The sequence below is a fragment of the Alternaria dauci genome, chromosome 1, assembly GCF_042100115.1.
Source record: "Alternaria dauci strain A2016 chromosome 1, whole genome shotgun sequence".
NCBI lineage: Eukaryota > Fungi > Ascomycota > Dothideomycetes > Pleosporales > Pleosporaceae > Alternaria > Alternaria dauci.
In genome coordinates, this window is record NC_091272.1 from 3,644,449 (window position 1) to 3,665,178 (window position 20,730).

Genomic DNA, 20,730 nt, shown 5'->3' on the forward strand with positions numbered 1-20,730 from the left:
TCTTCCGGGCGAGATTAGTTCGTTGAGCACCGGCCAAAGCAGTAACGAGCTGCAGTCGCAGGGGTCCGGAATTTTAGTACCGCCAGTCCGCGGCGGGAGAATTCCTCAACGCCCTGCCATAGCACCGCAAGCCGTTGTCCTGTCCAACAAGAGATAAACAGCCAATGCGTTGCATGTCTTCTTCCTGCAACACCCGTTGACCACTCACTCCACTTCTTTTGAGAGAAAAAAAAAAGCACAAGTCGTTCGCGGGGGAGACAAGTCACCCCTCCCGGACCCTTGAATCGCTCGAGTGCTCTCACCGCACTATACACTACCCACCCACCTAATAGCGCGTCTTCTTCCTGGCACCTTCTCCCTCCTTAGACCCACAATACCCTCCTTCTATTTTGTAATAGAGATACCCATTGAGCTCCGTCGAGCCTCAACCCACCCTCCTTTCCGCCCATTGCTCCCTCTGTTACCTCATCATGCGTCCCGAGGTCGAGCAGGAGCTTTCGCACACGCTGCTCATTGAGCTGCTCGCATACCAATTCGCCTCGCCCGTGAGGTGGATTGAGACGCAGGATGTCGTCCTCGGCGAGAAGACGACGGAACGCATCGTCGAAATAGGCCCCGCAGACACGCTCGGTGTCATGGCGAAGCGCACACTCGCCAGCAAATACGAAGGACACGATGCGGCGCGGTCGCTGCAGCGTCAAATTCTGTGCTACAACAAGGACGCCAAGGACATCTACTACGATGTAGACCCGATAGAGGAGGAACCAGAGACTCCAGCTGCGAGCAGCGGGGGTGCTTCATCAGCGTCCTCGTCTGCACCCGCCGCTTCAGCGCCTGCCGCCGCCGCTGCAGCACCACCTCCACCAAGTGCTGGACCTGCAGCCCAGGTGCCAGATGCGCCAGTCACAGCCACCGACATTGTCCGGACATTGGTGGCCCAGAAGCTCAAGAAGCCCCTCGTGGACATTCCGCTGAGCAAGGCCATCAAGGATTTAGTCGGAGGTAAGTCAATTGCATACACACAGCAAAAACTGTAACTAACAAGCTTACAGGCAAGTCCACCCTCCAAAACGAGATCCTCGGAGACCTGGGCAAGGAGTTTGGCTCGACTCCCGAAAAGCCCGAAGATACCCCTCTCGACGAGCTCGGTGCTGCGATGCAGGCTACATTCAACGGTCAGCTGGGAAAGCAGTCCTCCTCTCTCATTGCCCGCATGGTGTCAGCCAAGATGCCTGGTGGCTTCAACATCACAGCTGTGCGAAAGCACCTCGAGACAAGATGGGGTCTGGCGCAGGGACGGCAAGACGGCGTTTTGCTGCTCGCCATCACCAACGAGCCAGCTGCACGTCTCGGCTCAGAAGTCGACGGCAAGGCTTTCTTGGACGAGCAGGCGAACAAGTACGCGGGCATCGCCGGAATCAGCTTGTCTGCCCCTACAGCCGGCGGCGACGCTGGTGGTTCGGGCGGCGGCATGATGATGGACCCCGCGGCCATCGATGCGCTCACCAAGGACCAACGCCAACTCTTCAAGCAGCAGCTTGAGCTTTTTGCCCGATACCTCAAGATCGATCTTCGTGCGGGTGACAAGTCCTTTGTCGACTCGCAAAAGACGCAGTCTGCGCTCCAGGCTCAGCTTGATCTCTGGACTACCGAGCACGGCGAGTTTTACGCGTCCGGTATCGAGCCTCAGTTCACACCACTCAAGGCACGCGTCTACGACTCATCATGGAACTGGGCACGTCAGGACGCCCTCACCATGTACTACGACATCATCTTCGGCAAGCTCAAGGCGGTCGATCGTGAGATTGTCAGCCGTTGCATTGCCATCATGAATCGCTCGAATCCTCTCCTTCTCGATTTCATGCAGTACCACATGGATCACTGCCCCACTGAGCGTGGCGAGACATACGAGCTTGCAAAGGAGCTCGGTCAGCAGCTCATCGACAACTGCAAGGAGGTTCTGAACGCGGCTCCAGTCTACAAAGATGTCGCAGTACCCACCGCGCCACACCTCGAGATCGATGCCAAGGGCAACATGAACTATGAGGAAGCCCCAAGGCCGAGCGTTCGCAAGCTAGAGCACTACGTGCGCGAGATGGCTGAGGGTGGAAAGCTGTCCGAGTATGGCAACCGCACAAAGGTTCAGAACGACCTGCAAAGAATCTACAAGCTTATCAAGCAGCAACACAAGCTTTCTAAGTCATCACAACTCCAAATCAAGAGCCTCTACAGCAACGTCATTCGTTCGCTATCAATGAACGAGGGCCAAATCATGCCCCACGACAACGTCAAGGCTGTTGGAGGCAAGAGGGGCCGTAATGGTCGCGTCAATGGCTCTGCCAAGCAGGGCAAGGTTGAGACGATTCCCTTCCTACATCTGAAGAGGAAGGACGATCATGGCTGGGAGTACAGCAAGAAGCTCACTGGCGTTTATCTTGACTGCTTGGAGGAGGCTGCCAAGTCTGGTGTCACTTTCCAGGGCAAGTATGCTCTCATGACGGGTGCTGGTGCTGGCTCCATCGGTGCGCAAGTCCTTCAAGGTCTCATCAGCGGTGGTGCCAAGGTTGTTGTCACAACCTCCAGGTTCTCCCGCGAAGTCACCGAGTACTACCAGTCCATGTACTCGCGGTACGGCGCTCGCGGCTCTCAACTCATTGTTGTACCCTTCAACCAGGGTAGCAACCAGGATGTTGAGGCTCTGGTTGACTACATCTTCGACACCAAGAAGGGTCTTGGTTGGGACTTGGACCTCATTGTTCCTTTTGCCGCCATTCCGGAGAACGGTCGCGAGATCGACAGCATTGACTCCAAGTCAGAGCTTGCTCACCGTATCATGTTGACCAACCTTCTGCGCATGCTTGGAGCTGTCAAGAAGCAAAAGCAGGCTTACGGTTACGAGACCCGTCCAGCACAAGTCATCCTGCCATTGTCTCCTAACCACGGAACCTTTGGTAACGACGGTCTCTACTCGGAGTCAAAGATGTCACTCGAGACTCTCTTCTCCAGGTGGCACTCAGAGAGCTGGGGTAACTACCTCACCATCTGCGGTGCTGTCATCGGTTGGACTCGTGGTACCGGTCTGATGGGTGCCAACAACATCGTTGCTGAGGGTATTGAGAAGTACGGTGTGCGCACCTTCTCTCAGCAGGAGATGGCCTTCAATTTGCTTGGTCTCATGGCACCACCGATTGTCAACCTCTGCCAGGTCGAGCCTGTGTGGGCAGATCTCAACGGTGGCTTCCAGTACATTCCCAACCTGAAAGACCTCATGACCGACCTGCGCAAGGAACTCACTGAGACGAGTGACATCCGCAGGGCCGTCATCAAGGAGAACGCCATTGAGAACAAGGTTGTCAACGGCGAGGCCAGCGAGGCTCTGTACAAGAAAGCCACGGTCGAACCTCGAGCAAACATGAAGTTCAATTTCCCTAAGCTACCCGACTGGGATACTGAAGTCAAGCCTCTCAACGACAATTTAAAGGGCATGGTTGATCTTGAGAAGGTTGTCGTTGTTACTGGTTTTGCTGAGGTTGGGCCCTGGGGTAACTCCAGAACACGCTGGGAGATGGAAGCGTATGGCGAGTTCTCTCTCGAAGGATGTGTTGAGATGGCATGGATCATGGGTCTCATCAAGAACCACAACGGTCCTCTCAAGGGAAAGAGCTACTCCGGATGGGTAGACGCCAAGACTAACGAGCCGATCGATGACAAGGACGTCAAGCCCAAGTACGAGAAGTACATCCTTGAGCACGCCGGTATTCGTCTGATCGAGCCCGAACTCTTCAACGGCTACGATCCTAAGAAGAAGCAACTCATGCAGGAGATCCAGATTGAGGAGGACCTCGATCCATTCGAGGCTTCCAAAGAGACTGCTGAGGAGTTCAAGCTGGAGCATGGCGACAAGGTTGAGATCTTTGCGATCGAAGGCTCTGCCGAGTACACTGTTCGCATGAAGAAGGGTGCTACGCTCCTCCTGCCCAAAGCTCTACGCTTCGATCGTCTCGTTGCTGGCCAGGTCCCTACTGGCTGGGACGCCAAGAAGTATGGTGTGCCCGATGACATCATCTCTCAGGTCGACCCTGTAACACTCTTCGTACTTGTCTCTACTGCAGAGTGTCTGCTTGCCAGTGGTATCACTGACCCCTACGAGTTCTACAAGTATGTCCACATTTCTCAGGTCGGTAACTGCGTGGGTTCCGGTATTGGTGGTACTACCGCCCTTCGTGGAATGTACAAAGACCGCTTCATGGACAAGCCAGTCCAGAAGGATATCCTGCAGGAGTCTTTCATCAACACTATGAGTGCCTGGGTCAACATGTTGCTCCTTTCATCTACCGGACCTATCAAGACTCCTGTCGGTGCTTGTGCCACTGCTGTTGAGTCTCTCGACATCGGTTACGATACCATTGTCGAAGGAAAGGCCCGTGTCTGCTTTGTTGGTGGTTTCGATGACTTCCAGGAGGAAGGTTCGTATGAATTCGCCAACATGAAAGCTACCAGCAACGCCGAAGACGAGTTTGCTCATGGACGTACACCCAAGGAGATGTCTCGCCCTGCCACAACGACCAGAAATGGCTTTATGGAGTCGCAAGGTTGTGGTATGCAAGTCATCATGGACGCCAAACTGGCTCTCGACATGGGAGTTCCCATCTACGGTATCCTTGGCTTCACTGCCACAGCGACCGACAAGATTGGTCGTTCCGTCCCTGCCCCAGGAAAGGGTGTGCTGACTACTGCGCGAGAGACCCCGTCCAAGTTTCCATCCCCACTCCTTGACATCAAGTACAGGAGACGACAGATGGACCTCCGACGCAAACAGATCAAGCAGTGGCAAGAGTCTGAACTCCTATATCTCCAGGAGGAGGTTGCAGCGATGAAGGATGCCACTGGCGAGGATTTCGACGAGGCTGCTTATCTCGAGGAGCGTGCTTCCAATATCGAAATGGAGGCTAAGCGACAGGAGAAGGACGCACTAAACAGTCTGGGCAACAACTTCTGGAAACAGGACTCACGCATCGCTCCTCTTCGTGGTGCCCTTGCTACTTGGGGTCTTACCATCGACGATCTTGATGTCGCTTCTTTCCACGGTACTTCTACAATGGCGAACGACAAGAACGAATCCGATGTCATCAACCACCAGATGCGTCATCTTGGTCGTAAGAAGGGCAATGCGCTGCTAAGTATTTGGCAGAAGTACCTCACTGGTCACCCCAAGGGTGCTGCTGGTGCTTGGATGTTCAACGGTTGCTTGCAGGTGCTCAACTCTGGTCTCGTACCTGGCAACCCCAACGCCGACAACATCGATAAGACCATGGAACAGTTTGACTACATTGTTTACCCATCGCAGTCCATCCAAACTGATGGTGTCAAGGCATTCTCCGTCACTTCATTCGGTTTCGGACAGAAGGGAAGTCAAGCTATCGGTATTCATCCCAGGTACCTCTTCGCCACGCTTGAGCACCACCAGTTCGCCGCCTACAAGCAGAAGGTTGAGGCTCGCCAAAAGAAGGCGTACCGATACTTCCACGATGGTCTTATCAACAACACCATGTTCCGCGCCAAGGACAAGGCACCATATGAGGATGAGAAGATGCAAGAGGTCTTCCTCAACCCGCAAGCGCGTGTCACAATGGACAAGAAGACCTCTACATACAGTTATGCGAAGACCCCTGCTCCCAAGAAAGACAAGAAGGCGCAGGAGACGATGAACATGCTTGAACAGCTTACCAAGGCCACTGCTTCCGCCAACAGCAAAGTTGGTGTCGATGTTGAGAGTCTGAGTGCGCTGAACATTGAAAACGAGACCTTCATTGAACGCAACTTCACGGAGAAGGAGATCGCCTACTGCCAGAAGGCACCGAACCCTCAAGCAAGCTTCACTGGAAAGTGGTCAGCCAAGGAGGCTGTCTTCAAGTCGCTAGGCGTTAAGGGGCAAGGCGCCGGTGCTCCGCTGAAGGATATTGAGATCATCAACGACGAGTCGGGCGCGCCAACTGTCCAGGTATGTCCACTCTAGTACGCAATCTTAGAAGTATATACTAACATCTACGTAGCTCTATGGTCAGGCTCACGAAGAAGCTCAGCGCGTTGGTGTCAAGAGCATCAACATTAGCATCAGCCACTCTGACGACCAGGCTGTTTCAGTCGCGATTGCGCAATGTTAGTTGTAGACTGGCAGTGATGAGTTCATATTAGTGACGATAGAGGCATAGTAGTATAGTTGGGCAGGAGAAGGAACGCAATTAGCCTGCGTGTTTGGGTCCCAGGCGCATAGTTTAGATGTGTTCATGACTCGCGGAGATTTATGAATTGTAATGCAAAAACATGTTCAAAATAACGTCACTCGACTTCGTTGTGTGATCATTACACATGTTGCTCGTTCCTCTTTTCCGCCTGCACAGTTTCCGATCGTTGTCTTGTCGTCCACCAGTGGAAAACGAGATAAGCTCAACAAAAACCCCGCTCGCTCGCACAAAAGGGAAGTCGGGTGTTGTTGGGCAAGTCTGGTTACATCAGATAAGGCACCCCACTGTTAACCGTCTTACGCGGCTCGTCATGCAGTTGAGGCTGACCTGCAGCGGGTAGCTGCATACCTAGGTAGCTTGCATTTTGTTGAGCACAGCCCTCGAAGCTTAAAGAAAGTCGTTGGGAAGCGGGGGGGAGGGAGGGAAAACTGGGTGTTGGAGGTCGTGTTTCGGAAGTCAAAGTTTAATGGTGAGACGGAATTGTGTTACCGATGAGTGTGCATGGTGGGAGAGTGACGACATATCGTGTGATTTCGGTAGATACTGTGGGATGGTGCAGGTAGATGGCGTGATTTGTTGTAGTTTTGGCTTTGGCTTTTTCAAGGTTGGCTTTTGGGATGATGCGGTATGTGGCTGCGCTTGGTAATCACTCGGGAATTGATTGACCGTGGCTTTGTCTCATCTTAGCATTCCTTGGACACATGGGGTTCGATAAGGTATTTGTATTTGTGATAATCGGGTAAGCAATTGCGACTACTGTGGGAGGTCTTGTAACGCTGGAACGATTAGTCTTTCTTGGATGTAGACTCGGGTGAAAGCTGACAACCCAATTACCGTACATACATACTCTTCAACGGCATTTGGGTGGTATCGGATTGTGTTTTGCTCTCGAATAAGTTTGGAGTTCTCTTTATCCGTCACTCACTACCTTTCCAGACTTTCGTACCGCTACTATACAACGCCCCGGCGCATTGTATAGCTATCGGTCTCTTTTCTTCTGGAGCTGGCTCAAGTCTCTGCCTTATACGGGTAGACATGCTTGACCCATTTTATATCCTGATCAGATGGCCTTAGGTTTGGTGTCAACATCGTTAGTCCCTTGCTATGATCCTCGTAGTCTATATAGACCTGGATGGGACAACGATTGGAAGATTTTTCGGACCCGTAATTGGGACATTGCGTTGTTGCCCCAGAGGAGCTTGGGTAGTGCATGACGCTTCCAATGTCGTAATAGTCGAGCGTAAAGAGGGGAAGGAGGTCTCCAGTAATGCCTTTGCTGAAATGGGCGCATAAGCAATCATACTTGAGCGCATACCTTATGTTACTGCATATGTTGGATTGGGTGACTTTGGGGTCGCCCTTGGCTTTGGCGCGTTCCCAGCACTGTGTCAGATCATTAATGGATATTCGTCTTTGGACGTCTTGGGCTAAGTTTGCTCACCTCTTCGAAATCACTGATTCTCTCATACTCGACCTTGATATAAGTGTCTCGATCACTGCGCTGGTGTTCGTGTACCATACCTGCTTTTGTTAGTGCAAGAGTCGCAACTTATTCCTATATGGCACCTTACCCATCACATGACCGAATTCGCTGAATATGGACGTAAGAAGTCAATATATGTCCTACATTCAGTTTGTACAAGGACACTCACTGCAGAATGCAATGGAGACATTCGCCGTCTCCGATATGTAGTTGGTTTGCCCAGGGTCTCTCCTGGTTAGGTTGTAGACCTACATTAGCACTCCAGCCCATCTCGTCTCCGCCCCAATATATAGCCAGCGTTTCATGAGGTAAAGCTGAGTTCCAATCGTCGGGATTCTTACTGTCTGACGTACAGTACACCGGTTTTCCCTCGCTGGTCAACTGCTCCTCGAAATTAATGGCGTGGCCAGATTCTTTGCCAGCAACGCCGAGATAGCTGCAGGCTCATTGGTCAACTCCTACATGTTCGACCAGGTCGACATGTACTTGCGACATCCACGTCTTGATGCCACTGGATACAACTGGCAGGCTGGCCTCGCGCACCTCTTCAGTTCGATAGCAGTACGGTATGACAGCCTTGTTTTCCGCATTACGTGGCCACCTCACCGGAGCTCTACCGACAGGACCAGCAAATATATCAGTCGCGCCTTGGCCGTTTTGACCAGGATGGGCCTGGGTCTCATCGAAATACTGCGCCCAACTGGTCGCCTTTGTACCATTCCCAAAATTGGGGAGAGTAATACTGCAGGAGAAAATTTCGTTGGGACCAGGCTTATGCCTGATCACACCAGCGCTCGCGAGGGCTACAAAACATAAGAGAATTGATCGCATCACGGTAGATCATAAGCCAATTGTGAGTTGAGGTGGAGGCAGGAGAAAATAAGGTAGAGAGGCGACACGCGTGGAGGTATTGTACATACTCACGGGTAATACAAAAGCCTTGAACGGTGGAGGTGACCTAGCGGACTAAAAAGTGGCTAAGTGAGAGTGAAAAAAACGACGTAATGACACAGTTACACACAAGCAGGAGAAGAAGGATTCTTGATCGGATCTCACGATAGCGATCTCGAGATGCTCTTTTCTCTGTTCCACTTGCCGTTTATCAAACATCGTTGTCGGCTAAGACATGGACATTGTAATGGAAAGGTAGTGCACGGTGCATCGAGCGATTGTTGTACTCAAGACATATTCCTTGACATGCCACTGTACAAGCCATCTAGAAGTGGTTCTCCACCTCTTCGAGAACCAGAAGCCGACGCAAATGGATCTCCAGTCTGCTCGCATTGGCCATGCAGAACATAGAGTAGAGCATGACGACGAGGTGGATCGAGACGAAAGCACAGTATATCGAACACCCGATGGTCGATGCTAGCTTACCCCAGATAAAACGAGACATTATTGCTAGGTTTAGACTCGGGTTCTCGCCGGTCAAGTCTCACCACCATCACAGACGCAAGCGCCTTACTTAGATTAGGAATAATTAAGGTCCCCGCACTGACGCGGCAACACCCTGCTCACCAAGCACGGTGGCCGGGAGGATCAACGGAAATTATCCGGGTTTGTCATCTCGGCCCTTGTAATTATGACAAATTTTGATTTCATGACGGATCGGTCGCAACGTGCTGGCGCAACTTTAGAACAGAATTTGCAATTTCTTTTTCGTCTCTCTTCTTGGCGGAAATATGATGCCTTGTGACTAAACTGGCAAGATGACGTTGGCGGTACCAAAGACGTTGACAGCTCATCTCGTGGATCCATATGTCATGGCGGTGACGGGATTTTATGGTCCTGATCGATGATCGGAGTGAGATTTGCAGATGGAAACAATGGGAATGACTGAATGAAATAGAACCTCAGCTTCAAGGCGGGGGTGACCTACCTGTGTTGTCACATTTACCAGACCACAGCCTGATAAACCTGACCCGCTGTCAAAGTTAACGGCGATGCTGGCTTGCAGCGATGATGCCTGGATGGCAGAGTTTAAGAGAGCCTTTGGAGCTATTCGGACCGCAGTGAGGCGTTCGCTGGACATGGTGTACGGGAGCATGAAACAATCGTGGGGTCGTCTGGTAAGGCGGCGTGAGCTTGATCTGAAACCCGGTCAGATAGTTGTCAAAAGTACCATCGCGTGTGTGGTTGCCAACATGGTCTTCAATATTACTAGACGCGTCTTTGACGCGTTTTAGGGGACGGTGGCAGCAAATGGGATGCGGCAGTCTCACAGGACTGGTGTAGCGTCGATCCTACAGCAATTTCGCGGACGGCCTGGAGATGATCATCATCAGCGTATAACGGCAGGCGGCGGATGAGGGGCAATTTGCGCGCCTCGTGGCACCGATGTAATCGATTAGGTCCAGCCCGGGCTATTCATTTCAGCATGCAGGTTGAAACTTGCGGAAAAGTCAACAATATGTATAACATGTCGGACCGAACGTAGGTGTTGTACTTGTTGTACTTGCAAGAAGAGGATGCGCTGATCTGTAGCAAGCTCAGTGATTGTCAAATTACAGCCAAATCAGGTAATGCTATTAGCTGGCGATGGAAGAACCCGTCATGTCGGCCTGCAGGCCGCAGGGTGCACCAAGTAGTGCAGCTTGCGCGCAAAGAAAACGCCGGCTGTTGTATTAGGCAATCAGCCTTGAACGTTCCGAGCAGAAGGGGAGGCATGCCCGCTCGGGTCCGCAGACCAGGGCGGGCTGGCGGAGGAAAGACGGCCACACGGGAGATGACACGACAGTTGGACCAGGTCTACGGATACAAATGTGGCCAGGCGCAGTATCGCGACAAAATGCGAACAGACTGAGTTGTTTCGCTCGAGAGTCGATCAGGAGGAGTAGTCGAGCATGGTTCAGCACTAATGGTCGCACTTGGAAAGGAGAGGTATGACAGCAGCAGGCGGTTAGGCCAGGGGAAACAGAGAAAGGCCACCGGGACCATGACTAGGCGGCTGGGTGATTCGCTCGCTTCATTGTGCGTCCCGAGCTTAGCGGCTTCAGGTACGCGATGGGCGTTTGGTGCTTCTGGGTAGCCTCCCCGCATACTTTGACCACCCATGTGCAGGCCTGTCGATTGGATGGTGTGTCCTGTAGGAGCTGCAGAGCTGACGGGCGCAGAGGGCAAAGCTGACGATGTGTCGCGGCAAGACGACAAAAGCAAGTCGGCGGAGGCTATATAGAGGACGCAGGGATGGGTCAGCCCCTCCCGACGCCTGCAAGGTACCGGCCAGGGCAGGGCGCTGATTGGGCAGAGCGCCATGTCTAGCACAGTGTCCCTCGCCATGTTCATGATACTTTTTGTCGTTGCGGCAGCTGGAAATGGCGGGCCAAGGGCTATCGTGAGAACGTGCGCGCGTGTGCTGGAGACTATGGAGATGATGGAGCGAGTGCGCGTACGTTCTTTTTGGAAAAAAAAGGAAAGGAATGCCTCTGCGACGCGTCTGAGGAGGCAGGAGCGACGTCTGACAGGGAAGGCGCGCAGGTCTGACGAGCCAGGAGCGAGGGCGCTAGCAAATGACCGTTTGATCACGTCGCTGCGTCTTCACTTCACGTCTGCTTGTCGCCCGCATCCCCTGGGACGGCGCGGGTTTTGGGCTCAGCGGCGCAATCATGGCCGTCAGACCTCAGTCGGCCTATCGAGCGGATGCTGGCCCGCGCGTTATGGCGTCGCTCTTCACCCTGCACCGCCATGGCCATGCGCGACGCGGAAATGAAGCTACTGGCTTTTGATCCTTGTACCATGTGAGTGTGCTTGTCACTCCCCCAGAGGCCCAAAGAGTGCATACCCACGTCGACCCGCTCCTCGACGCATCTTTTCGGTCGGGAGATCTGCTTTCTGCATTCCTTTCCTTTCACCACGCCAGCACTCCGCAGCGCGCGTGCATTCGCTCCTTCACCCGTCGTCTCCAGCTGTACACGCTCCTTAACTTTTGCCATAATCTATTGTTTTGTACTTTTTTGCCGCCAACCGAGCCATCCACACACGCCCGCGCCTGCAATCGCTGCACGCCTTCCTTTTCACCCCGACCTCTCTCCTTCGCCGCTTGCCGACATTACATTCCCCCCCGTGCCTAGGACACTCTTTTCAGAAAAAGACTGCTCGCCGTCGACTACGTTGTTGTTTTTGGCCCCGCTACATGTTCGCGTCTGCTCTTTCCTCCCAGCCCGAGTCACCTTGCTCTTGCCTTCCCCACTCATCGCTCGACTGCGCCTGCCCGCCCTCCGCAGACAGAGTCAGCTCAAGATTGCTTAGCGCACAACCGTTGCTATAGTCCAGTCCATTCTCTGCCACTAGTAAGAAGATACCTCCTCTCGTCTACACTGCCAAGGCGCCCGCCGTAGCCTCTCGCCTTCTCCAGATGCAATGCCGCGCTCGAATCTTTTTGCTAACAACTACCAGGGCATCATGAATCGCTGGTTGAACAGGAAGAAGGACGGCAGTGAGGATGTGGCCCCTGCAAAGAAGACAAAGAAGGGGAAGAAGGGTCAGGAGGAGCCCAAGCCCGAGTTCGACCTCAGTGCCGCCCTTCCCAAGGCAGACGACTTCCGGACAAGTCTGATCATGCCTGGCCTATCTACCCGCTTCAGCATGTTGAAGGAGCAGGACGACCCAGACTCCAAGATTGGCAAGGCCAGCGACGACAGCGTACTACAACCGAAACGCCAATCACGCCTCCACGAGTTTGGTTTCGTCCCCAGTGGCCTCTCCGATATTGCCGAAGTCTCCTCCCTCAGTGGCTCCATTCGACCGCCTTTTGCAAACGAGCGAACCAATTCCTTCGACAGCAGTAGGGACGACGATGGCTCCGGCAGCATGATGACCAGAGCTAGACCTGGCGAGGGCAACGTCTTGTTTGGTGGAAGGCAAAAGATTTACATGATCTCCAACAATAATACCAAGGGTACTGGACGGACGCTATACGACGACGACGTCAACATGTCAGCATACCAACGACTTCGTCAGGAGGAAAAGGATAGGCTGAGGCAACAAGCAGAAGAGAACGAGGGCCAGCTTTCTGAACCGTCCAGCCCTACGGAGCTCAGTCGCAAGAGGGAGACGTCATCATCCACCAACTCAGGCACCGTGGACACGCGTACGTCTACGGCTGCGACATCAATAGCATCTCAGGGTACCAACTCCGTAACAGCGTCCTCTCCTGCCTTTCCGCCCGCAGGGGCACCTATGGCATCCCCCGATCTGAGTAGATCGACGACGAAACGGAGACTCTACGATCAGGGGCTGGACCAGCAAATTCAAGAGCAACAGTCGTCAGCCATGAACCGTCTCAACTCCATACAACGGGCACGTGCGCCAACTGGTCGATCAACACCACCAGTTCCTATAGCACAAGCACGGTCTGCCACCAATCTCAGCGATCGCTTCGCCCGAGGGCCAGGTTTGCGCTCAGATAGCCCAAACTCGATCCAATACCCGGGCGTGAGCAGGAACAACTCCTCTGGTGCGTCCAGTCCAGTCCTCGCTCATCCACAATCGCCTACACTGGCGAGTCCTATTGTCAGTGACAGTGAGGAGGTACATGCTCTCAACGCAGCACTCCAGCCCAACGATCGAGGCAAAGCCACCGCCATGGGAACATTCAATAAACCCAAAGCAGCTTTCAGCGAAGAGCAATATGCAGAGCGTTTGCGCCACATGCAACAAGACCGTGAAGGGCGCAGTGCACCACCTAGTAAGGTCGAAAAGTCACCGCCTCGCAAGCCCACTTTGAGAGAGCGTGCAGAAGAGCAGAGGCGCAAGCGAGCTGAAAGTGACGCAAAGGAGCGCTCGAGCTCTGAGTCGACTACTGAACCCAGTCAAGCAGCATCTGCATTCTCCAGGTTTCAAGCTGCCGCAAGCCAGATGAGGACCGCAGGCCCAGCAACACCGAGCTCACCGCCAACCCAACGCCTCCCAGAAGTCCCGCGTCAGCGCGCAGCATCTCCAGACAATTGCAACAAGGCAACATTCTTCAGTTCCCCCGATTCTAGTGATGGAGAGGAAGAAGCTTCCAAACCGAAGATTCCTCATGTGACGGAGCCGGCCCGCCGATTCGATAACCTTCCTGTAGCGACTGGACCTGCACCTTCAATATTTGAGCATCCTGCTCTCCGCTCTCGAACGACATCGGAGGAAGAGGCACCTTGGACGGGTCCTGCTTCGTACAGTCCTGCCTTGACTCAAGAAGCGTCTCCTCGCCCTGAGGAGACGGTCAAGGTGGACGGCACCGAGGTTGACTCCCCAACGTTAGGCCCTGACAACGGTGGACTGAGTGGGATGATCCGGCAGCACCTCCGTAACATGAGCAACGTTTCCTCAAACTACGGCGAACCAGGTCCACCAATGATGAGCCCACCTATGGGACTCGCTATCCATACACAAGAGTTTGGCCTCCAACGCCGCCAGCCAGGATCCGAATCAGTGACACCCGCGCCCTCGACCTACAGCCATTCTAACCCATGGGACTTGGATGATATCGACAATCCATACCGCGATGAGAGTGGCAGGATGTATTCAGAGGACTCAGTCAACGGACAGGGTACGACACCTCTGGTCATGAGCGCTACCGAACCCAACCCCGCAGCTCCCTGGGATCTTACTCCGCGAAGAACCCACGAACGCATTGCCAGCAACGAGACAGAGGCTGATCACGAGGCTTTCCAGCGGGACCTCGCTCAGAGGCAGCGTTTGATTCAGGAAAACCTCCGTGCCAGGGCTGAAGGCCGGTCAACAAGCCCAGCACCTGGTGGGTCCTCTGGCGGACTGAAGACTGCTTTGAACATGCTTCGTGCAAAGTCGAGCCGGGAATCGTTCGCCACAGTTGATGTTTCGAACAAATCGGTACGGAAGCTTGCTCTTGGAGGAACTTCAGCGAATGTTAGCAGCACCTCGCTTGTCGGCCTTCAAGGTGATGTGCCTCCACTGCGACCAAAGCAGTCTCGGGTACTGCAGCAAAGCGAGCAGGATGCACAACGAGAATTGGAACACCGACAGAGATCAGCAAAAGAAAGCAGCCGCACTGGTCGCCCAACAGGCAGATCTCCTCAAGCATCGACCAGAAGTTCAACACGAGAGCGCTCGAGCTCAGGAACATCATCAGGCCGCTCTCGAAGCCGCCCTCGCCCTGATCAATACCGTGACGATCTGGATCAGGCGATGACCGAGGGATCCCGTGGCGCGTATCCTCCCAATACAATGCCATCACTTCCCGGTTACGTTGCTCATCCCACACCCCCACTCCCTGCTGAGAGGCCATCACTGGACTCCCAGGGTCGCATGCGATCGCGGAGCAACAGCAAAATTGCAGCAGCGAACTACTTCGAGTCGAAGCACCTCCATCCCATCCAAACGAATGCTGGATCCGGTCAGAACTCTCGCCTCCCTCTTCCGCAAGGCAAGTTCTCTCCGGGAATACCGATTTCTCCCCGACCGTCCCCAGGTGGGTACAACAATGCAAGCCTCAACGCCTTCTCGCACCCGGTCTCTCCAGTACCTCCATTCTCCGCCAACCATACTCCTCCCGTCTCGAATCCCACCACGCCAAACGGAATTGCCTTCAACCCAAGTACTGTGCAGCCGTTGACCAAAACTGGAGTGCTACGCAAGAAGTCAATTGCTAAGTCTGAGATTTCAGAGCCTGTGTTTCTCTCCACAACGTCCTCCATTGACACGATCAACCTTCCAGCTGGTGCTTCCCTAAAGAATGGTATGGAGAGCGACGCACCACCCGTTCCACCAATCAACCCTATGAGACGACGTTTCGGATTCGGTCGCGGTGAAATTCAGAGTTCATCAGGACCATCGCCTTACGACCCTGCTGTGCAGCCTGGTATGGAGGCACCGCAAGCCCCTTATGCTGAGCCCCTCCGCACAAACTCGTCTGATGGATTGATGAATCAGACCCAGCAACCAAAGGGCAGGCTGCGGAAGGCGTCAAGCGAAGGCAGAAGTCTACGTGCAAACGCCCAAAGCCAGTTCGGGCCACCTCCGGCTATGCCCCAGAACGCGTTTGCTGCGCGCAACAACTCGCCTCCACGTCCTGTACACAGCCCAGCTGTTGCCCAGCAGCCTATGGATGGGGGCATGTTTTAGATGGCCACTTCGTGGGCGTGACGTCCGACAGTCATGTCAGCATCTCGATATTTGCGACCAAAAGCAACATTTTCCAATCTTTGGCACATTTGCAAAATCTTTCCCTTCTGTCTGTCTACCTTTCGGTCCATGGGTTTGCCGTGTCTGCGACCACGGCGTGTTCTTTCCTTGATCTCCTTTCTCTTTTTGGCTTCCGGCTCAGCAATATACCTTCCGTTCTGCGACTTCTCTTTGCAAAGATCTCTTTTAACGATCAACGATAGGGTCCTGGCTAGATTACAACCCTCACCGGGCTGGACACGGTGTTCTTGGAGGTTGGTAATCGCATTGAACAAGTTTGAGTACATTCAGTAGAGTCGGGTTCGGGAGGATTGCATGTTTATCGGAGTCGAAATGTACTGCTAGTCACTAAAGCCTTTCCATGGGCTCGCTAGGTTTCCGGTACAGCATCTGCTGCCGGACTTGCGTCAGCCAATATGGTGTTGAAAGCAACCATTACACCGCATAATATTTCCCCAATGGGCTGAACCTCTCTAGTCTCAAGTCTAGTGATCAAAACGAGTCGAGACAAATTGCATCATCTCCCACTCTGTCTGAAGCCAGCGCCGACTGTGGAAAAGGATTCAACGGTAACAATATTGGCTGAAACCCCACGTCCTGTGTTTGGTCTGGCCCATTTACCGTGCCGCGTTCCCGGTTTCATCTTTGCCGAAGACATACATCACCAACGGTGCAGACACCATCACATCCTGAAAAGCATAATTCCATCACCATGCAGAAGCAATATGAGACAGGATTTTGCCGATTTGCAAGGACCAGCGAATCGCGGACTTTGAATCTCAAGTGCCGCATGAGGGGACGTGCGTGAGATCGAGAACGTTGGATCATCGCTCCAGAAAGCGACTTACGAACGATAGGCTCGAGACAAGAGAGCAGCACTATTGATGGAGTGAAGAACGGTGAGGGAGAGGAGATGGGATTTAAGATTCAGCAGTCATGACGAAGAGATTAAAATTAGGGCAAGGAGAAAAGGGATAAGGGTAGGGATGGTGATCTAAGCCTGCATGCCGCTTATCGCGTACCTGCATCTTTGAATCCTTCGCGCATGGCTGCCCCTCGCCGAATTGATTGGGACTCACCAACAACTTGTCGGCATTTTTTTGCCCAATCAATGAACTTTAATTTTGCGCAAAAAAGGACCTCTTCATCCTTCGCGGCTTGACCACGATTTTGGCAGAGCGCAAAGTGTCACTGCCAGAGGATAAGTTGTCTCCAATAAATATTGTGCATGTACAACCCACTCTATGGCGGTGCATTACGCCACTGACCCGTTCGATCGGTGGGCGGTACCTTTCCCACCTGCATGCCAAGACGACACACTTCTATCTAACGCAGAGTCAGCATCCGGTGCCGCACGAACGAAAGCAGGTTGCCCGAATCAGTCGTCATGCAACAAAAGCAAAGAAGAAGATGCAGGATACTTGGAGATTAGGCAATCAACAGAGATGCAGCGTTCCTAGATCGTGTACAGCAAGTCTCCTCGCACGTTCGGCACAACGAAGCTTGGAGCCCGTTCCTCATGTCTCCACAAACGATACAACTCTGTGAGGAAGAGGATTGGTTCGGCGAGTAAGAAACGCACCATAGCGTTGATGCAAAGAAAAAGCAAGGACGCGATCCCTCCATCCTTCTCCACTGCTATGCAACCGCGCCGTCTGCCTGACCAACGCTAAAGGACCGCAAGCTCGGCGCCATCCCAAACTCTAACTACAACCTAATAGTTCATCCGAGGAAAGTCACGCGCCTATACGAGGTTCATGCTCACAGTCCGGCCATCCTCACTCGACCAAACACACACACATCTCAAATGGCGTAGCCAACGCGAATGCATTATGCAAATCAGGGCGGGCGCATTGAGAAGAAGGGATGGCAGGAGAGGGGAATGGTCGCCCAAAAGCCTGTATGTAAGGGTGGATCGCGAGAATCCCTGAGACGATCATCGGGTACTCCAATGTTAATCTCCACGAGTCTTGTCCTATGGAGGACGCTTGCACTTGGGGATTGGTTACCAGATTTAACTTGAGACATTTTGTTACCGTTTCTTACCAGTACATAGATCCCTTCTCCCCGTCTCTTGTCGCTCGACCCTGCTCATTCCACTCGTCTCTTCGAACATCTCACCTGTTGTCCATATTACCTCCGCTAAAGTCCCTACACCCAATCACACCACAATATCAATATGCGTTTCCAGGCTGCTATTCTCGCCGTTGCGGCTTCGTTTGCTCTTGTTGGTGCTCAGGATTTGAGCGGTATCCCACAGTGCGCTGTATGTTGCCTTCTCCACATTCATCGTTGATCGGATGCGATCTCGGTAATCGCAACGAGATAGCTCCACATCTCTTGAACCGATTCCAGTGCATCTTCATTCGATACGCATAACTAATACAACAATCAACAGATTCCCTGCTTCGTAGCTGCTATCCCCGGCTCCAACTGCGGCGTCACAGACACAAACTGCCTGTGCACTAGTGGCCGTCCCGCCATTGAGAGCACGCTTCTCACTTGTGCGCCCGAGCGATGCGACGAGAATGAGATTTCCAGTACGTTGATATCCCTATGTGCATCTACCAAGTGTTCGTACCTAACCATATTCTAGGCCTCACACCTGCCGTCTCCTCCCTCTGCGCCGCCGCTGGTGTAACCATCTCCGACATCCCCACTGCACCACCGTCGTCCGGCACTGCTTCCGCCACCGGTTCCCCATCCACCAGCCAGATCAGCGGAAGCCGCACCACGAGCGGCTCTGCTTCTCCTACTGGCTCTGAGACCGCTGAGCAGACTGCAAACGCTGCTGCCGGCAAGCTTGCCAGCTACGGTGTCGTCGCCATGGGTATGGCCGCTGTTTTCGGGTTGTAGATAGACGAAATAGACTTTGGCAGGGAACATGTAATATCGAGATGGCGCGTCTTGGTAATTTAAGATTTTTTTATTAATTAAGCGGTCGCTTATACGCTGTTGGTCAGCAATAAATACCATCTCGTTCGCTTGATCCTGGTATTCTAAGTACTGTGCGTCAAGGGCTGGTGATGTCGAATTGGTTTTGGACGCTGTTCAGGCAGCTTCCAGTGCGCTAATCCACTTGTCAGACCATGCCGTGAACTCGTCGTCTTCACCATTCCAACTCTGTTTGACCAGGTTGATCGCACTCTTGGCCTCGCCACAACATTTATCAAGAGTCTGTTTCGCCTCGTCTTCGTCGAGATCATAGAATGCACCTGCGATGTCGTCGACCGTCTCGGGTATCGTCTTGAGGGTGTCCATAAGTTCATCGAGCTTCTTGCAGGGTGTCGTTGTGGTGCCGTCCGTCGCTGCAGTTGGTTCGAGTATGGATGACGCAGGATATGTCTTCAACCTCCTCTTAGCCAGTGCTTGGTACAGCATGCCCACCATCTTCAGCTTCTTGACACTAGTGTCTAGTAGTAGTTTTAACTCCTTGTTGTCCTTGCCAATCTTGTTCGAAGCGCCGAAGATCTCATCTTCGTCGTCACTGCCTTCTGCTGCATCGTCGTCATCCTCGACGTCCTCTCCCCATTCTTTTAGTTCTTCGATCGCATCAAGCAGAACTGCTCGTAATTCCTGCGCTTTCTTGACCACCAGCCCAACAACACCATCCGCGCACAATTTTAACAGCGCGTCGCATGCATCCCATAAGACACCAGTGGAAGACAAGACCTCTTGTTTCTCGCTCCCAGTCGGTCCTTTGTCTTTGCCCTGCGTATTCTGTCTTTTCTCTGCCATCTTCAAGATTATAACAAGAACCTCTCCCCATGTCGCCAGCAACCTCCGCACTTGCGCTTTGACTTCTGTGCGCATTATGTTCCCGATATCACCCTTCTGACCCTCTTGTGGTACGTATGAGGCCGCAGCCACCATACTATTCAGCGGGCCTGAACTCACATCGCCAATCTTCGCTACGATGGCCGAGGGTGTGAGAGGTGGATTTATGAGAAGAAGCGACAGCGTGGTCGTGTGGGATTTCAGGAGTGTGGTCGACGCTTTGACGACATCGAGAGGGTTTGCGATCTCAGTCGCTGAGGCGTCGGGGTTTGAGGCGTTGTCTTTGCCGGGCGCGAGAGAGGATTGGAAATGCGTGAGGAGCGCTTGCGTGGTTTTGGTGAGATCGATGAGGGTGCGCAGGTCTTTTGGCTTCGACATCGCGACGGGCGTGCTGAGGAGAATCCTAGAAGAATCTTCGCCCCTGAAAATGTCAAAATGGCTGACAATATGTGCGTCGTTCACAAGCCAAAGACTTTAGAATGTATCAAAATTTTGGTGGGGCCGTGACTCTTAGCGGGGTACCTAGGTAGCTCCGTCATAGCGGATACACTCCGTACACATGGGCGGTACCTAGCATCTACACATCACTGTCCCCTCACGATCCCATGGACCTAATTTCGAATCGGCATTCGATCTGCGAAAGACATCTCGATGCTAGCCTTGTGGTTGATACGTTCCGGACGGAAATGCTGAAGAAGGAGGCTTATGTTCGAGGCAGGAATTCGCGGAACATAGACTGTACGTGCTGCATCCAAGAAGTGTCTGGATGAGGCAATGTGCCGCCTGTGCATGTAATCACGTGCAATTAGGCAGAATCGAGTCCAGAGTCTGCCCCGACACCTGCTGAGAACACCACATGGCGTTCGCCCCGCCCACACTAGCAAATGATGGCTGAAGTGCGCAGTTGTTGAAGTTCACCGGAATGACAGCCTGGCCAGTAGTGGCTTGCTACATGTCATCGCATGACCCGTCGTCGTAGGTGCATACATGACGGCTTGCATCAAGCAATTAAGCCTACATCGCATTATTCGCTGGACTGATTCGAACGAAACAGGCAGCCTTAGGACCTGAATCTGGAGG

The 20,730-nt window shown here is 53.2% G+C and overlaps 5 protein-coding genes across 5 annotated transcripts; 3 read left to right on the forward strand and 2 right to left on the reverse strand.

The window, feature by feature from the left end:
* The first annotated feature begins 139 nt into the window (after positions 1-139).
* ACET3X_001134 (uncharacterized protein) lies at positions 140-6,233 on the forward strand. Its single transcript, XM_069446392.1, has 3 exons — positions 140-1,002; positions 1,053-6,001; positions 6,054-6,233. The coding sequence occupies exons 1-3, from the start codon at positions 471-473 to the stop codon at positions 6,162-6,164; spliced, it is 5,592 nt and encodes a 1,863-aa protein (XP_069311376.1). The 5' UTR covers positions 140-470; the 3' UTR covers positions 6,165-6,233.
* Positions 6,234-6,323: 90 nt separating this feature from the next.
* ACET3X_001135 (uncharacterized protein) lies at positions 6,324-8,652 on the reverse strand. The gene is made up of 6 exons (XM_069446393.1): positions 8,219-8,652; positions 7,898-8,164; positions 7,817-7,836; positions 7,687-7,766; positions 6,594-7,628; positions 6,324-6,503 (listed from the first exon to the last, which is right to left on the reverse strand). The coding sequence occupies exons 1-5, from the start codon at positions 8,557-8,559 to the stop codon at positions 7,254-7,256; spliced, it is 1,083 nt and encodes a 360-aa protein (XP_069311377.1). The 5' UTR covers positions 8,560-8,652; the 3' UTR covers positions 6,324-6,503; positions 6,594-7,253.
* Positions 8,653-11,295: 2,643 nt separating this feature from the next.
* On the forward strand, positions 11,296-16,329 carry ACET3X_001136 (uncharacterized protein). The gene has a single exon (XM_069446394.1). The coding sequence runs from the start codon at positions 12,088-12,090 to the stop codon at positions 15,811-15,813; it is 3,726 nt and encodes a 1,241-aa protein (XP_069311378.1). The 5' UTR covers positions 11,296-12,087; the 3' UTR covers positions 15,814-16,329.
* A 1,723-nt stretch (positions 16,330-18,052) lies between these two features.
* Positions 18,053-18,729, forward strand: ACET3X_001137 (uncharacterized protein; the record flags this gene model as incomplete). The annotated part of the gene is made up of 3 exons (XM_069446395.1): positions 18,053-18,139; positions 18,272-18,413; positions 18,470-18,729. The coding sequence occupies 3 exons, from the start codon at positions 18,053-18,055 to the stop codon at positions 18,727-18,729; spliced, it is 489 nt and encodes a 162-aa protein (XP_069311379.1).
* A 195-nt stretch (positions 18,730-18,924) lies between these two features.
* ACET3X_001138 (uncharacterized protein) lies at positions 18,925-20,028 on the reverse strand (the record flags this gene model as incomplete). The annotated part of the gene is made up of 1 exon (XM_069446396.1): positions 18,925-20,028. The coding sequence occupies one exon, from the start codon at positions 20,026-20,028 to the stop codon at positions 18,925-18,927; it is 1,104 nt and encodes a 367-aa protein (XP_069311380.1).
* Between the last annotated feature and the right edge of the window lie 702 nt (positions 20,029-20,730).

Bases quoted from the DNA above. Each gene is read 5' to 3' on its own strand.
- ACET3X_001134 (XM_069446392.1), top strand. From the start codon at position 471: ATGCGTCCCGAGGTCGAGCAGGAGCTTTCGCACACGCTGCTCATTGAG. The intron at 1,003-1,052 runs GTAAGTCAATTG...ACAAGCTTACAG, and splicing joins CATCAAGGATTTAGTCGGAG to GCAAGTCCACCCTCCAAAAC. The intron at 6,002-6,053 runs GTATGTCCACTC...ACATCTACGTAG, and splicing joins CGGGCGCGCCAACTGTCCAG to CTCTATGGTCAGGCTCACGA.
- ACET3X_001135 (XM_069446393.1), bottom strand. From the start codon at position 8,559: ATGCGATCAATTCTCTTATGTTTTGTAGCCCTCGCGAGCGCTGGTGTG. The intron at 8,165-8,218 runs GCAAGTACATGT...ATGAGCCTGCAG, and splicing joins GGCATCAAGACGTGGATGTC to CTATCTCGGCGTTGCTGGCA. The intron at 7,837-7,897 runs GTGAGTGTCCTT...GTCCATATTCAG, and splicing joins TGTCTCCATTGCATTCTGCA to CGAATTCGGTCATGTGATGG.
- ACET3X_001136 (XM_069446394.1), top strand. From the start codon at position 12,088: ATGCCGCGCTCGAATCTTTTTGCTAACAACTACCAGGGCATCATGAAT.